General features: G+C 45.8%; 1 protein-coding gene across 1 annotated transcript in view; it reads right to left on the bottom strand.

Annotated features, from left to right (window-relative positions):
• The window catches only part of MINDY2 (MINDY lysine 48 deubiquitinase 2), a 187,086-nt gene that overhangs the window by 119,725 nt on the left and 51,187 nt on the right, over nt 1–16,174 (bottom strand). The window contains exon 4 of the mRNA XM_082257052.1: nt 12,445–12,547. Coding sequence (XP_082113178.1) covers nt 12,445–12,547 — 103 coding nt within the window. The remainder of the gene's footprint in view (nt 1–12,444; nt 12,548–16,174) is intronic.

Genomic DNA, 16,174 nt, shown 5'->3' with positions numbered 1-16,174 from the left:
CAAGCCCTCAAATGGCTTGTGTCATAGCTGGTCAAATGTGCAGTACTATGGCACTATGGCGCATAGAATTGCAGCGATTCTGCCCACGAACCTGAACCATTGCAAGTCGTAGGACGCCCGCCGTGCAAATCCTGTGACTTGCAATGGCACCCCAAACACGGCGCGATTTTGCAGTGATTGTTGCCCGAGGAATCGAGGTAAAATCACGCAAACAGAATCTTGTGCTTTTTTCTCGTGGCAGGCGATCTGTTTGCACAATTTTACCGCAATTCATTGTACGACAATCGCAGCAAAATCACGTCGCATTTGGGGTGCCATTGCAAATCACGGGAATCGCACGGGGGTCTACGACATGCAATGGTTCGGGAATGGGAGCAGAATCGCGGCAATTCTGCCAGCAACCTGAAACCCCTATATGTGAATGAAGCCTTAGGGTTTTAAATAATTTTCTAGCAAAAATGGGATTTTTGACTTATCGTACAATCAATTTCTCTGATGTTCATTGATGGACACAGCTCCTGATATTCTTAACCATTGGGTTATACTGCCCCTTACAGTAGTAGAACACAAGGCAGAAAAAAAAAAAAGTCTGGCTATGCCTATGGGCAGTCCCAGGGGATATACTCCCCCTCTCTGCTATAGGTACTCCAGTTTTGTTACAAGCAGTGTCAGAAAAATACAACTCCACAGAGGGGTGGGTGCTGTGTCCATCAATGAACATCAGAGAAATGGATTTTACGGTAAGTCAAAAATCCCATTTTCTCTTTCGCTCTTTGACACACCTCCTGATATTCTTAACCACTGGGCATCCCAAAGAAGTGTTAAACATGAGGGGTGGGAGCAGCGAAAAATAAATTCCCAAGGCTAAATATAGCCAACCAGGTAAACCGGAACTCAACCAAAACAACTGGAGCTCACCTGAAAAAAAAAAACATACACCCTCAAAGAGGACCAGGTCCTCTAAACAGCAGCCTGTAAAACCTTGCGGCCAAATGAAGCATCCGCAGATGCCAACTCATACACTTTATAGAACTTTGTAAAAGTGTGCACCGATGACCAGGTGGCCACCCTGCAAACCTGCATCACTGACGCCGGATGATGGAATCCCCAGGAGGCACTGAGCGCCCGAGTAGAGTGTGCTTTGGCAGGGAAAGGAGGAACCTGACCCATGAGGGAATAGGCCTGAATCACCGTCTGTCTGATGCATCTGGAAATGGTCGCAGAGGAAGCGGACAACCCTTTCCAAGGCCCATCTGTAAGCACAAATAGTGAGTCTGACTTCCTAAAAGACTCCGTAGCTGCCAGGTACACCCTAATTGCCTGGACCGCATACAAGGCATGCAAAGAAATTTTCTTTGGATGTTTTGGCCTGGGGCACAGGGAAGGCAACGCAATGTCTTCATTTATATGAAAATCAACCTTTGGAAGGAATGACGGACTGGGACGAAGAACCACCTTATCTCTGTGAACCACCAAGAAAGGTGAACAACAGGATAACGCCGCCAATTCCGATACCCTGCGTGCAGAAGTGATAGCCACCAAGAAGGCCACCTTCTGGGACAGCGTAAGCAGGGGAATCTCACAAAAATTCTCAAAAGAAGTATTTTCAAGGACTAAGAGCACCAAATTTAGGTCCCAAGGCAGCAATGGAGACTGAACTGGAGGGGCCAAGTGCCTAACTCACTGAAGAAAAGTATGCACCAGGAAGTGTGTGGCCAAGGGCCATTGAAAGAAGACTGCTAAGTCCGACCCCTGACCCTAATAGTACTCAAGGCCAGTTTGTGCTAAACCCCCTGTTGAAGGAAGGTAAAGATCAAAACCACAGAGAAAAAGTGAGGATGAACCCCAAGAGACACCACGCAATGTACGACTTCCACGTACGATGGTAGATCTTCCTAGAAGTAGATTTCCTAGCTTTTAACAGCGTTGGAATCACCGACGCAGACAAACCTCTATCCATCAGCACCCGACATTCAAGAACTAAGCCATCAAAGCCAGCGACTGTAAAGCAGGATTTAAAAGATCTGAAGACCCGAGAAGCAGAGGCGAGACCAAAGGGTAACGCCAAAAATGGATAATGCTCCTCTCCAACGGCAAAGCAGAGGAAGCGCTGGTGACAGGCACATATTGGAATGTGAAGGTAAGCATCCTTGATACTGATAGAGGCAAGAAAATCCTCCTGATGCAGGGATGCCACCACCGTGTGAATGGATTCCATCTGGAACTTTAGTACCCGCACAAAGCAGTTTAGCTCCTTGAGGTCCAGAATTTATACGCACCTTGCCTTCCGTCCTGGGAACTGTAAACAGGTTTGAGTAAAAACCCTGAAAATGTTCCAAAGTCGGAACCAGGATAATCATCTCTTGTACTAACAGGTCTTGTACCACCCCAAACAGACCCTGTAAGCAGTCCGGGGATAGGCGCAAGTTTGAAGGAAAGAACCTTGCCGGAGGACAAGAGAAACTCGATCTTGTAGCCGGACTAAATTACTTTGTGGATCCACTTGTCTTGTACCAGGGAAGTCCACGGGTGCAGAAACCAGCAAAGACTTCCCCCCACCCCCGATACAGGCACACCTTCACACTGAAGTAGCCTTGTCCCCGCATCTGGAGAAGCCCACTCTTGGCTTGCCAGACCAGGTTCGTTTGGATCTTCCAGAGGAGGCCCTGAAAAGCTTTGAGCCCTTGCAGGTCGACCTGAGGGCCGAAAAAATGTCTTCTGAGCCGAGAAGGAAGGCCCTCGTCTACGACAAGGGTCCTTGCCCTTAGTAGCCTGTGGAAGAAAGGTACTGTTTCCCCCTGTGAGACCTTTAATGATGTCATCCAGGGTAGCTCCAAACAGGCGATATCTTTAAAAGGGAAGATCAGTCAAGGCCTTTTTCAAAGTCTGGTCTGCAGACCAGCATTTGAGCCAGAAGACACGCCGAAGGACCACTGCTGAAACCAAGCCACTAGGGGAGCAGCATCCAAAGAGGCATCACAGATTAACTGCAGGCACTGGACCAGCTGGTCCGCCAGTTCAGCAAAGGCAGGGGGTCACGGTGTAAAAGCTTAGCTCACTCAGTCAGAGCTTGCGACACCAGGGCAATGGTGAATACCAGCCTCAGTGCCGAACCAGCCAGAGTACATATTGTGGGCCAAAGCCTCTACCTTCCTGGCAGCCGGATCCTTAAGGGCCCGGGACTCTTCAACTGGAATCATGGTTGCCTTGTTCAATCTGGTAACCGGAGGGTCCACCACCGGTGGAACAGTCGACTTCTTAAGAAGGACTCCTCATAGGGGTATCGCCTAGCAAATCACTTAGGGACCCCAAGGGGACGCTTTGGTTATCCCCACTCTTTAGTGATAATTCTGTCAAAATAGGCGGGGAAAGGAAAAACCTTTGGCACTCACAAGCCATCCTGAGCGGCAAAGGGAACCTGCGCCTCCATCGCAGCTGCATCCTCCGTTTTTAAGGTCTCACGCACACATACAATCAGTGCTTCCACCAGCGCCTTTTCGTGCACGGTTGCAGATGTGGGGGAATCATCCCCATTATGAGGGTTCTGGGCGCGTGGTCGCAGACCCAGCAGGGACCGGGTCGGCCGAATCAGATTCAGGAAGTGATGAGACAGGGGAAGACAGGGGATGCTTTTTGCTAGCCCGTCGCCCGAAAACCACCTCCACCTGGGACACAAAGGGCTTCAGGACCGCTATCAGTGCATTGATGGATGGTTGGGACCCCGAGGGCTCCGCAGGCTCAGAGAGGGGATCTGGTGGGGACATGTGCTCCCAAAGACTCTATGATTAACCAGGGGGACCCCACACAAAGTGTAAAACACTGCAAATGGACAACCCCCACCGCACTGGCAGCACCACCCGGTCGCCAGGCACAAAGCACCAATCGATCCCCAGCAGAGAGGGAGAGGACCCCAACAGACTCACCACCCAGCAGAAACAGGCACCGGCAGCCACCAGGATAATCTGCACTCCACGTGCGGCGATCAGGAAGTGAAAAGATTCAGGAGTCAACACCAGGGGATGGAGAGGGGTTCCCACTGCCAAAATCGCCGCTCACAAGGCTCTACAGTCATGGTCGCCGCTATCTTCAATGGCAAACCACCGCAAAATGGCCACTGGCTTACACAAACATGGCTGCTGTGCATTGAGCACACAGGCTGCAACAAAATGGCGGCACAATGAGTCTCCCAGGGACCCAGGAGGGATCCCTAGGCCTAGAGGACAAGCCCAGGCAAGACAGGAAGCCCTGGTAGGAGCCACCACCAGGTACAACCCCCCTTCGCACAGCCGATCATCCGGTCGCCGGCTGCGCACCCCCCCCCCGCCCTCTCATCCCCATCGCCAGCATAGCGCCCTGCCTCCACCCCAGGAGGTGGACCAGAACACCCACAGAGCTCCAGCATAAGTGGAGGAGCAGTGGGATGAGGGGAGAGAAGAAGAGGGGTGCCTGACGGGAAGGAGGGGAACCTGGAGGTCCGACCGTCATAAGGAGGGGCCCATGTCTACCTCAAAAACTTCCAGGGCTAGATGGGGGACAGCTACTCACCATACCAGAAACCAGACAGGCACCACTCCAGACAGAACCCCTCGCCATGGAAACGGAGGGGCTGTTCTTCAGGAGGAACTCTGCGACTCAGGCCGAAACCTGGTCATGAGGTGTTTAACTAACAGGCCAGCCCCCACGTCACGCGGAGCTGAGGTCTGCACATGCTCGTTGGCCAGACTGGGGTGACAGTCCGGCAGTTGATTGTAGCTCTCACAGGAGAAAACCAGGAGAAAATTTTCTAATCTAAAAAAGAAAAAATTGCCAGGACCAGAGATCCCAGCAAGGAACTAGGTCCTCACTCCTGACTAGGCAAAAAAAAAAAAAAACTGAGTATCTATAGCAGAGAGAGGGAGTATATGCCCTGGGACCAGAGTTGTATAAAGTACTCAAAACCCATACTTGAGTAAAAGTACAAGTGCTCGATCAAAAAGTGACTTGAGTAGAAATGGAAGTGCTCGATCAAAAAGCGACTTGAGGAGAAGTACTAAAGTATTCAACATTTTTTGTACTTAAGTATTGCAAGTCGTTTTTTTTTTTTAAATTTTGATACTTAAGTACTGAAAGTAAAAGTATAAGTACTGTGTTATGTAGTTATGTAAAGAAAGAAGTCAAAAGTTTGAACATCATTTGATGTTTTTTATTATTTCAAATGCAGCTTTTATTTATACATACAGTGGCATTTATTTTCATATGCGCTGATAATACACGTTTTGAGCTTCATGAAACCTGCCATCTACTGTTCTGGCAGTGGTAATTTTTCTAATTGTAACGAGTAACTATGCAGCACAAAAAAAAATATCAGAGTAGAAGTATTGAAATCATTGAAAAAATGTAGTGAAGTAAAAGTGGAAGTAGGAGAAAAAAATTCTACTCTAGGAAAGTACAGATACCACCTTTCGGTACTTAAGTACAGTAGTGAAGTAGTTCTACTTAGTTACTATACATCTCTGCCTGGGACTGCCCACAGGCGTAGCCAGACTTTTTTTCTGCCTAGTGTCCTACCCCTGTAGATGGCAGTATAATCCAATGGTTAAGAATATCAGGAGCTGTGTCCATCAATGAACAAAAGAGAAATACTGATTTTAACTTGTAAGCAGTAAGAAAAAGGCTTAGTCTTTAGGTGGTTAAACTGACCTTTATTTGCAGACCGAAGTTCATCTCTTTGATCCAAAAGAACCAAATGATACAATTGTTTCCTTTTATCTCTCAGCGCTGAGTTTTTAAAAAAAGTTTTGACAGCGGTGAGTGAGCAGAGAACGGCTCTGCACTTGTTGCATGAATCGCTGAAATGGTGGATTAAGATCATGAGGGGGTTGAATCGAGATTGCGATTGTTTAACAATTGTGCAGCTCCAGTAAAAACATGAAATTGGCTGTTAACAACGTGAACGATCACAACTGTAAATACATAGCGGTTACTTGCTGTTCCTGGCTTTCTTCTCCTCACACACCAATTGTGTAAGAAGAACTGAGGATCTGTGAGTGAACTGCTTCTGTGTTATCTACACACACATTAGAGCTGCACGATTAATCGTATGAAAATCACGATCCTGATTCACCCCCCCCCCCCCCCCCCACCGATCTAACCCTGAGATATGCTCGATTCTTTGCATAGCAGAGAGAACAGCTGTGGAAAAAAAAAAAAAAAGCCTCCCGGCAAACCACTATCAGCATTAGTCTCCCAGTAACTATAAACAAAAATGATTACATTGTATCTTTTCCTTCCCTCTGCCAGGGAGAAAGGAAGTTTAACCTCTTAAAGACTGGACCTTTTTCTGACACTTGTTGCTTGCAAGTTAAAATCAGCTTTTTTTGCTAGAAAAGTACTTAGAACCCCCAAACATTTTATATATTTTTTTTAGCAGAGACCCTACAGAATAAAATGGCGATTGTTGTAATATTTTATGTCACACTGTATTTGCGCAGCAGTCTTTCAAACGCAATTAATAGACTTTAATGAATAAAAAAAAAAACGTAACAATAAAGTTATCCCAATTTTTTTTGTTACACAGAGAATCGTGAGAGAATCGTGATCTTTATTCCAAGCTAAAAAATCGTGATTCTCATTTTGGCCAGAATCGTGCAGCTCTAACATACATTACTGTGCACCACACGCAGCCCCCCCCCCCCCTCCGAATAAAGAGAACCTGTTACCCAGCCCATCAGGGGAACTGTCACACAGCCCATCAGGGGATCTGTGATCTGTCACACAGCCCGTCAGGGGATCTGTGATCTGTCACACAGCCCATCAGGGGATCTGGGATCTGTCGCACAGCTCGTCAGTGGATCTGGGATCTATCACACAGCCCGTCAGTGGATCTGTCAGTGCAGCCCAAATTTGTCACCCACCACAGAGCCAACATCAATGCCGCCCATCAGCAGTGTACCCATCGTACCTTCACATCACCCCCCATCTCCAAAAGATATTTTACATCTGAGGAGGCATATACAATCCTTACTGTGTCGGATGGCAAGAGCAGCGGGGAGCTCTCACTCTCTGATTCTGATTCGGAATACAAGCCAGTAGAGAGTAGTGGATCAAGGACCGAATGGAGGAGGAAAAAGTCCCTCCCCATTGAAAAAAGGCACCAAACCCAAAGAATCTCAGCCCAAACCTACCTTCCCAATGCCCTATCAAACCCATTATGGCTGCCTTCCAGTTCAGTGAAAGGGGGGGGCCTTTCACTGCAGAGCCAGGTGTGCAGCCCAAAACTAAAAATTGTTATTTGTTTTTCCCCTCAAGATTTGCTCCAGTATATCGTGGACCAAACAAATCTTCCTGCAGAGAACATTATTGCCACCAACCCCAATTCTTCCTATGCCCATATGTTTCATTGGCGACGTCTCACAGTGGAGGAGTTATAATTTTTTTTTGCCTTACATTTATTATGGGGCTTACAAAGAAAAACGAAGTGCATGCCTACTGGTTCACCAACCCCATTCATTACATGCCGATTTATTCTGCTGTCATGTTGAAGACACGCTATGACAGGGCTCGACAAACCCCGGGCGCCAGGTCGCATTGGCGACTAGAATTAGCGACCTGGCGCCTGGGGTGCACTCCAAGAGGTGTCCGGTCCGTTTGCGCCCTCCCAACCACTCACCGAGTGGACGGACTTCCGCGCCGTCTGAAAATTGAGGCCGCAGCTTTTCGGCCTTGTTCAGTAAGAGAACGGGGAACTGGCGCCCTCTTGTGGTGGCCGGGAGATTTTAACGAGCAGTAAACTAATGCCTGTTTCCCCTGCCTGTGCATCTCCTTCCCCAAGAGGTGATGAGAGGGAAGTTTTTGCAGGCTTCATCTCCCTGTCCACTTACCTTTGCTTAAAAGGTAAGTGGACAGGGAGTGTGGTGGTTATTATTATTATTATTAATAATTATTATTCATTTATTTTTTTAAATTATTAAAAAAATAATAATAATTATTTTTCTTTTTATTATTATTAAAAAAAAAATCTTTTTTCAATTATAAAAATTTTTTTATTTTTCAATTTTTGTTTTCCCTCATCGCCAAGATCATCCCAAGCATGATAAATTATATAAAATACGCCACCAAAACATTTGTGTCGACAAATCCCTTGTCCACTTCACTGGCCAGCTGCAATTCAAACAATATATTCCCAGTAAGAGGACCAAGTACAGATTAAAACTCAACAAACTATGTGAAAGAGCCACAGGATATGTGTATGCCTTCCGTGTGTATGAAGGCAAAGACTACCAGCTCCAGTCCCGAGTGCCCAAAGTACATCGGAACCAGCAGAATAATTGTCTGGGACATGGCATACCCACTGTTCAAAAAAGGCTACCATATCCATCTCAACAATTATTATACTAGTCTGCCCCTTCTCTGCCACCTGTACCGTGAAAAAACCTTGGTCTGCGGTACCTGCAGAAAAAGTCTGCCCATCAGCACTAGAACTCAGCGGGGGACACGTCAGTCAAGCCCAGGAGTCCGTGGTACTGCTGATGGTCGGGTCATGTGAGGATACAAGCTACCAGGAGGCGGAGATGGTCCGTGGATTGTGAGGCTTACAGGAAGTGACATCACACGCCGCAGGATGTACAGGAGGTGTGGCTACGTGTTTCAGAGCCACACGGCTCCTTTCTCAATCCTCAAATCCTTCCCGCTCTAAGAGAGAAGGAAAATCTAACCTTTTAAGTTGTCACCAGAACATGAATACTGGGGAAAACGTCCAATGGAGACACCTGTTCCAGTTACAATTGTCTAACTAGAGAATTTCCCCTACTTTGTATTGATTTCATTTTACATTCCTGTTGTGTTCCTGAGACAAGAGGTAAAAGTAAATCTCCCTAATGGAATATAAATTAAAGAAAACAGCCAGCACTCAAATACTATGGGGTCTATGTAGAAATGTTGCTGTGCAAACAGCCTTCATTCACACTGGTGCCAGAAATCTTCAGTGTAATTTGTTTAATGTTTATTTTCTAAGGATCATCAGCACCATCTAGTGACAATATTGAAGTGACTTTTCCTGAACTACCTCAATTAAGAAAAATACTGCATTAATGCCACACGGTGGTGATGTGGATCCAAGGAAATAAAATGTATTAAAGCGGAGTTCAGGCCTCAGGGGTCAATTTGAGCTAAAAATACCCCCGGGACAGTCAGGGCTAGTACATTCCATAATGGATAGCCTCTGAACTGTCCCGGGTCGCACTTACCTGTAAGAAGAAATACTTACCTTGAAAATTTCTTCTCTAGCGCTGCCTTTTAAGGTGTGGGCGTGTCCTCTTCCATGACGTCGGAGTCCCACAATGCACTACACTGGCCCCGCTCGTCACTTCCGGTGCAGGCGCGGCATGCCCAGAAGCTGTTTAGCAGTGAATGCCGCACCTGCACCGGAAGTGACGAGCGGGGCTGTTGCAGGCGCATTGATTCCTGGGAGCGATGACGCCAGCTCCCAGGAATCATCGCAAGCCGGAAGAGACGGTGCGGGCTGCGGCCGCAGAGGGGGAAGTGGAAGGAAGGGGAGTATATTTTCTTCTATAATAAGGTAAATTACCAAAAAAAAAAAAAATCGGCACTATCCATTTCTCTTTCAGGTTGCCCTCAGCAAGCGGATGGCCCAAAATCGATTTTTTTCGACAATTGAGGCCAGAACGCAGCTTTAAGCAAATTTTGGTAAAAAGGTGTGGCGCTTGCAACTGACACATTTGCACAGCGATTTTTTCTTCTTTTGCACAGACCCCTTAGCATTAAAAGCAGGGATATTAGTTTCATGTGTTTGCCAATCCATTTAAAAGCCACACTGCCTCGTCAAGGCCCCTCTGTAAAGTGTGCACAAAAGGTACCTAGTGTCTAACAAAGGTACCATCCTGGGACATATACAGCACTAAATAGAATAAAGGCAGGTATACCTTCCTCCTAAAGGAATAAAGGAGGTAACTAATTCCTTGAGGTGCAGGCACATGCCAGAAGCCCAGCACAGGCAAAAGGCACATTAAGACTTTACAGCATGTCTCAGCAATCAATACCTAGCTTTTGAAAGCAAGGTGTATGTTGCCAGAACACTCAGCAGCCACTAAGCAAACAAATTTAAAACTGTGTGGGAATGTCCCAAAAGTGAATGGCAGTAGTAGTGGTGATGGTGATGAAGAAGATGTTGGCAAGTCCAGCCAAAGTAACATTCAACATTCTGCTCCTCACTGTTGCCCACAGTCAATATAAAAGGGTGCAATAAAGGATACAGACAGCTAAAAGTAAAACGATTTGAACCCCTACCTCAGGGGTGTCAAACTCAATGTCACTGTGGGCCGAATCAGCATTATATGTTTCTCAGAGAATAGGTGCAGGAACTCTATCCACCACCCCCCACTGAACCGTAGCGAACAGTTGGGGTGGCCAAATTGAACAGTGGAAGGATCTTAAAGGGGCAATAAATACCAGGAGTACATTATGTGCATAGTTCAGGGATGTGATATGTACAGAGTGCAAAGTTCATGGGTACGCTACGTGCAGAGTTCATGGGTACGTTATGTGCAGGGTTCAGGGGTACCCTACGTGCAGGGAGCAGAGTTCTGGGGTGCGCTACGTACAGAGTGCAGAGTTCAGGGGTGCGCTACGTACAGAGTGCAGAGCTCTGGGGAGCGCTACGTGCAGAGTGCAGAGTTCAGGGGTGCGCTACATACAGAGCGCAGAGTTCAGGGGTGCGCTACATACAGAGCGCAGAGTTCAGGGGTGCGCTACATACAGAGCGCAGAGTTCAGGGGTGCGCTACATACAGAGCGCAGAGTTCAGAGGTGTGCTACATACAGAGCGCAGAGTTCAGGGGTGCGCTACATACAGAGCGCAGAGTTCAGGGGTGCGCTACATACAGAGCGCAGAGTTCAGGGCAGGGGCGTAACTACAGGGGTTGCAATTGCAACCGGGCCCCATGCTCCAAGGGGCCTGTGCGGCTCCCCTGTACACCTGGATAGGAGGGGCGGCGGGCGGGGGCAGCATGTAGAGAAATCACTGTCCTCCTTTTTCCTCCTGTAGCTGCAGGAGGAAAATGGAGGAGATTGGTTCCTCTGTATGCTGCCCCCGCCACTCCTCCTATCCAGTTCACTTGTGTTCTGCTGTCTCTGGGCCCCTGTGTGCTCCCCCGGTCCACCCCCCCCCTGTGCTCCCCCCCCACTCCTGCCAGCTGCTGCAGGGGATGTGTCACAATAGAGAACCAGGAAGGGGGTCGGTAAATATGTAATTTACCAGCTTCTTCCTTTTCTGAATGGACAGAGTCATAGTCAGTGTAAAAAAATTTTATAAAATGATAAAAAATAATACAATTAATACCAAAAAATAAAAACTACTGACACCAGTGGGTGAACTTCCAGGATGGTAAAGGTCACACTTGCAACCGGGCTCTGATATTCCACCACCGTGGGGAGGCCCCAAGATGGCAGGAAGGGGGACCACTGCAGAACTTGCAAAAGGGTCCCACTGCGGGACCGTAATAAAGGGCCCCGCAACGAGAGTAAAGGGCCCCAGGATCAGTGGGGAGAGCCCCAGCTTTAAAGGGAAGAGCCCCGGCCAGGGGTCCGTGGAGCCCTTCGTGGTTTCTTGCACCGGGGCCCTGAAGGTTCTAGTTATGCCTCTGGTTCAGGGTGCGCTACATACAGAGCGCAGAGTTCAGGGGTGCGCTACACACAGAGCGCAGAGTTCAGGGTGCGCTACATACAGAGCGCAGAGTTCAAGGGTGCGCTACATACGGAATGCAGAGTTCAAAGGTGCGCTACATACAGTGTGCAGAGTTCAGAGTTGCATTGTGTACTGAGCGCAGGGTTTTGACGAGTGCGCTACACACATTGCAGGGTTTAGGAATTTGCAGGGTTTAGCTCTATTTCACAGGTTGTCCATATCTCACTTCAACAACTCCTCGACCTCTGCATCACTCCATAGCCCTTATTTCCGCCCCCCTTCCCAAAAGCTTCCTTGAATCTCACCTACCCAACCCAGCTCTAGTACCTCCCCGCAGTGTAGACGGTTCCCAGGCACAGATGGGGGTCATAGTGCAGATTATCATGTGATGTCCCATCCCACACTGCATCTGCTTTGTCGCTGCCACGAATGGATCTGTGACAGCAGCCGAGAGGAAAAAACCGTCCTTGTAAAAACAGAAGGCTACTGTGTTTACAAGTGACAGTAGTGAGCGGGGAGTGAAGAGAGAGAGAGCTGGAGGTGGCGGAAAATAAGCCTTGGGTATGAGGGTCACATTAAATGGCCGTGTTAAATACATGTGATCTAGAACCTTTATGCTACAATTGTTGTAGTCAAAATGCATTGCTCTGTACATTTCAACTTACAGAGAACTGTGTGACATGCATGGGCATTTTTTCCAATAATTTGTCAATTTTTTTTTTCTTTATTGAAATGTAAGAAAAGCAATCAAAGTCACTCACCCACCTTCACTAACCAGCTCACTGTTTTCTGACTGCTTGCATGAAATTATCTTCTCTACCAACTGGTTGTAGCTGCAGTTACTGACTGCCTTTACAACTTCAGAAATCTGAGAGATAAAAAGGGTAATCATAATTAGAAAACATATTGAAACTGTGTACAGAGACTCAATGTGTGAATCACATTTATTTTTTTTCAATCAATACATTTTTATTGATTTTAGAACAAACAGAAAAGAACAGTATCACACCAACATGGTGTGGTAACAGCATTGAATATAAACAATAATATAAGCAAGTAACAACAAGTTCCAGTGTAATATCCAGTCATACAGAAGTAATCAAAAGAAGGGAGCATTAGTCAGTAGTGCATGAGTTACATATATATGTAGAGTAGATTATTCTATTCCATACTGGGGCCATCCACATTAGTAGGAAAGGCTGAACACCATCCTCCCCCGACTCGGAACCTCAAGGGGATCAATGTCTCCAAGTCAAAGGAGGATAGCCCACACCTCCCCACCCAGGGTAAGTACAAGATTTAGGTATTAAGACATTCTATTATCAGGAGTAACATAAGGCCATGCAGACAAAATGTTTGAAATTTACAGTAACAGAGCATTGACTGCCAGAGCTTTTTCTACTAGGTAGTTGTCATTGACTAGAGTTATGGCTTCAGAAAGGTTTGGTATAAGTGTGGATTTCCAATTTCTCAGAATAAGAGTTCTAGCTGCAAGTAGTAAGTGAATGATCATCTGTCTATAGATAATGGGGTAGGTATCAATGTTTAAATTCAGAAGAGCTAGTTCAATTTTTGGGGAAGACAATATTCTAATGCAAGAAGCTATGCACTGGAACACTGAATTCCAAAAGCTTATTATAGAAGGACATTCCCACAGTATGTGTTGCAGGGTACCAATCTTGCCATATTTTCACCAACACAAGGGAGAAATGGAGGATGTCATCTTGGCTAGTCTATAGGGAATATAGTGCCATCTATTGATGATTTTGGTCATCATTTCCCAGTGATTGGTGCAGTGGGAGAATTTGTAGGTGGAGCCAATTGCTAAGTGCCATTGCTTAATAGTGAATGATTGGTTCAGGGTTTTTTCCCATTTAATCATATTCGGTGACTGTTGGGTGAGGGTTTCTGAAGTTAGGGTGGAATATAGAAGAGAAATTGCTTTTGTTTTAGGTTGGTCTGAGTCTATGAACTTCCAGGTTGCAGAATTGGCTATTAGTTCCGAGATGGGTTGTTTTGCAAGGAATAGTAGAACTTTGGAGATGGACATAGAGAGGTTTGAAGGTAGGTTAAATTCCTTGATCACCTCCTCTTTTGTTTTAAGTGTACCCTTTGTGTAAAATTGTGTCAAGGGATATATACCCAAGTCTCTGTAAGTATTAATGTTGAGCTTGTAAATCTTGATTGATAATATGTCTATTGGGAGAAGGTGTGATTGGGAGAGATAAAGGTTAGGTTGAGTTTTTGAAATTGTTCTCCATGCTTGCAAAGAGGCTTTAACTGTGATTGGTAGTTTAGCCCAGTTCCAGGGAGTCCACAGGTCGCTTTGTAACAGCAGTTTAAGGTTTTTGGTCGGAACTAGGTGTTCTTCAATTGATGCCCAAAGGGGGTTTCGGTTCCAGTGGACCAATGTTTCATTTGGTCTAGGCGTATAGCCCAATAGTAAGCTTGGAGATTCGGTAAACCAGTCCCTCCCATGTATTTGTGTGTAGTAAGAGTGTCATAGGCTATTCTAGCCTTTTTTCCTGACCATATGTATTTCCTTAGAATACCCGAGAGGCCTGTTAGTTGTGATTTGGTAATGGGGACAGGAAGGGTTCTAAAAAGGTAAAGTATTTAAAAAGGTAAAGTATTTGAGGGAGAATGCTAATTTTGATTGTAGCCATTCTGGCTCCCCAGGAGATTTCAATATTTTCTATTTTTTTAAGGTCTTGTTATTTTATGCTTGAGTGTTTTAAGATTATGGATAAGAAGGTCAGATGGGTGGGAGGTAATGAGTATACACCTAGGTAGGATATATTATCTTTAGTCCACAGAAAGGGGCATTTGTCTATAAGACTCTGTTTTATGTCAGGGGGTACCTCTAGCTCTAGAACAGTCGATTTTGAGGAGTTGATTTTGTAATAGGAAATTTTACTAAAGTTAATAAGGATACAGTGGGCTGCTGGAAGAGATAATTTGGGTTTAGTTAACATTAATATAATATCATCAGCAAAAAGATTGATCTTGTGCTCTAACTCCCCTATAGAAAACCCTCTGACATCTGTTGCCGATCTTAGAGCCTTGACTAGGGGTTCAATTGAAAGATTAAAAATAGAAGGGGATAGGGGGCATCCCTGGCGTGTACCATTTTTAATGTTAAAGGATTTGGAAAGGGTGCCTGAGGTGAATACTTTAGCGGAGGGTTGAGAATAGAAGGCTAGGATGGCTGATAATATATTACCTGTCAAACCGAATTTGATTAGAGTTGCAGATATGTATTCCCAGTTGATTCTATTGAACGCCTTCTCCGCATCCAGAGTAAGGAGCAGAGAAGGCGTTCGATTTTTTTTTTTCTGAGATGTATGATGTTAACTATCCGTCTGTTTGTCTACCGGGTATGAAGCCCATCTGATCTTTTTTGACCAAAAAGGGCATCACGCCCTGCAGACATCTAGCCAACAGTTTGGCAAAGATTTTGAGGTCTGTATTCAGCAAAGAGATAGGGCGGTAGTTACATGGAAGGGATAAGTCTTCTCCAGGTTTGGGGATTGTTACTACATAAGCTTCAAGCATTTCTTTTGGGAAGGCTGAAACATCCACTGCTTTATTATAAACTTTTGCAAGATGCGGGGAGAGAATATGGTGAAATATTTTGTAGTATTCACTAGGGAAGCCATCTGGTCCGGGTGATTTACCATGTGGAAGTGAAAGTATAGTTTTGTGGATTTCTTCTGATGTGATCGGTGCATTCAGTGTGGATAGTTGTGATTCCGTGAGTTTGGGTAGGTTAAGATTGTCTAAGAATTCAGATATGGTAGAAGCATTGGATTTGGATTGCCGGACTTTTGTTCTATTTGCTAGGACTTTACCTGCTCTGTTCGCCTGCGCATAATAGGTTCATTTTAATTTCCTAAGTTATATATTATGTTTCTCTAATAATATGGAGTGGAGTTGGTGTCTAAGATTTGTTAGAGAATTGGTAATGATGGGGTCCGTATGTTGCTTGTTTTTTATTTCAAGTTCGTTGATTTGCGCTAAAGTGTGGGTGAGTTTTTGATTATATGTTTTTTTAAGCTTGGAATTTTGCTGAATGCAGATTCCTCTCATATATGCTTTATGAGCTCCCCAAAGACTCCAAGGATCTGATACCGATGGAGAGTTAATCTGAATGAATTCTTGTAGGTGTTGGGAGATCTGTTTACTACATACATTGGATTGTAAGTTTCTGACATTACAGCACCAAACAGGATTCGCACCTCTAGGGATCCCCTCATCAATGGTTAGCTTGATCACAGCATGGTCTGACCATGTGATGTCCTTGAAAACCGTTGATGAGGTCCTGCCCAAGAGGTGCCAGTCCGTGATAAAGAGGTCTATTCTAGAGTAGGCACGATGTCTGGATGAGTAGAAGGTATAATCTCTTTCCGAGGCATGAACTTCCAGACATCATACAGACTCTCTTTGTGCAGTAATCCCTGAAGAGAGACCCTTCTTCCACTCGGAGAAGACGATG

Source organism: Pelophylax lessonae, assembly GCF_965119305.1.
Source record: "Pelophylax lessonae genome assembly, chromosome: 4".
Classification (NCBI taxonomy): domain Eukaryota; kingdom Metazoa; phylum Chordata; class Amphibia; order Anura; family Ranidae; genus Pelophylax; species Pelophylax lessonae.
Note: the sequence above shows the minus strand (reverse complement) of the source record. Positions and strands in the feature narration are given on the sequence as shown.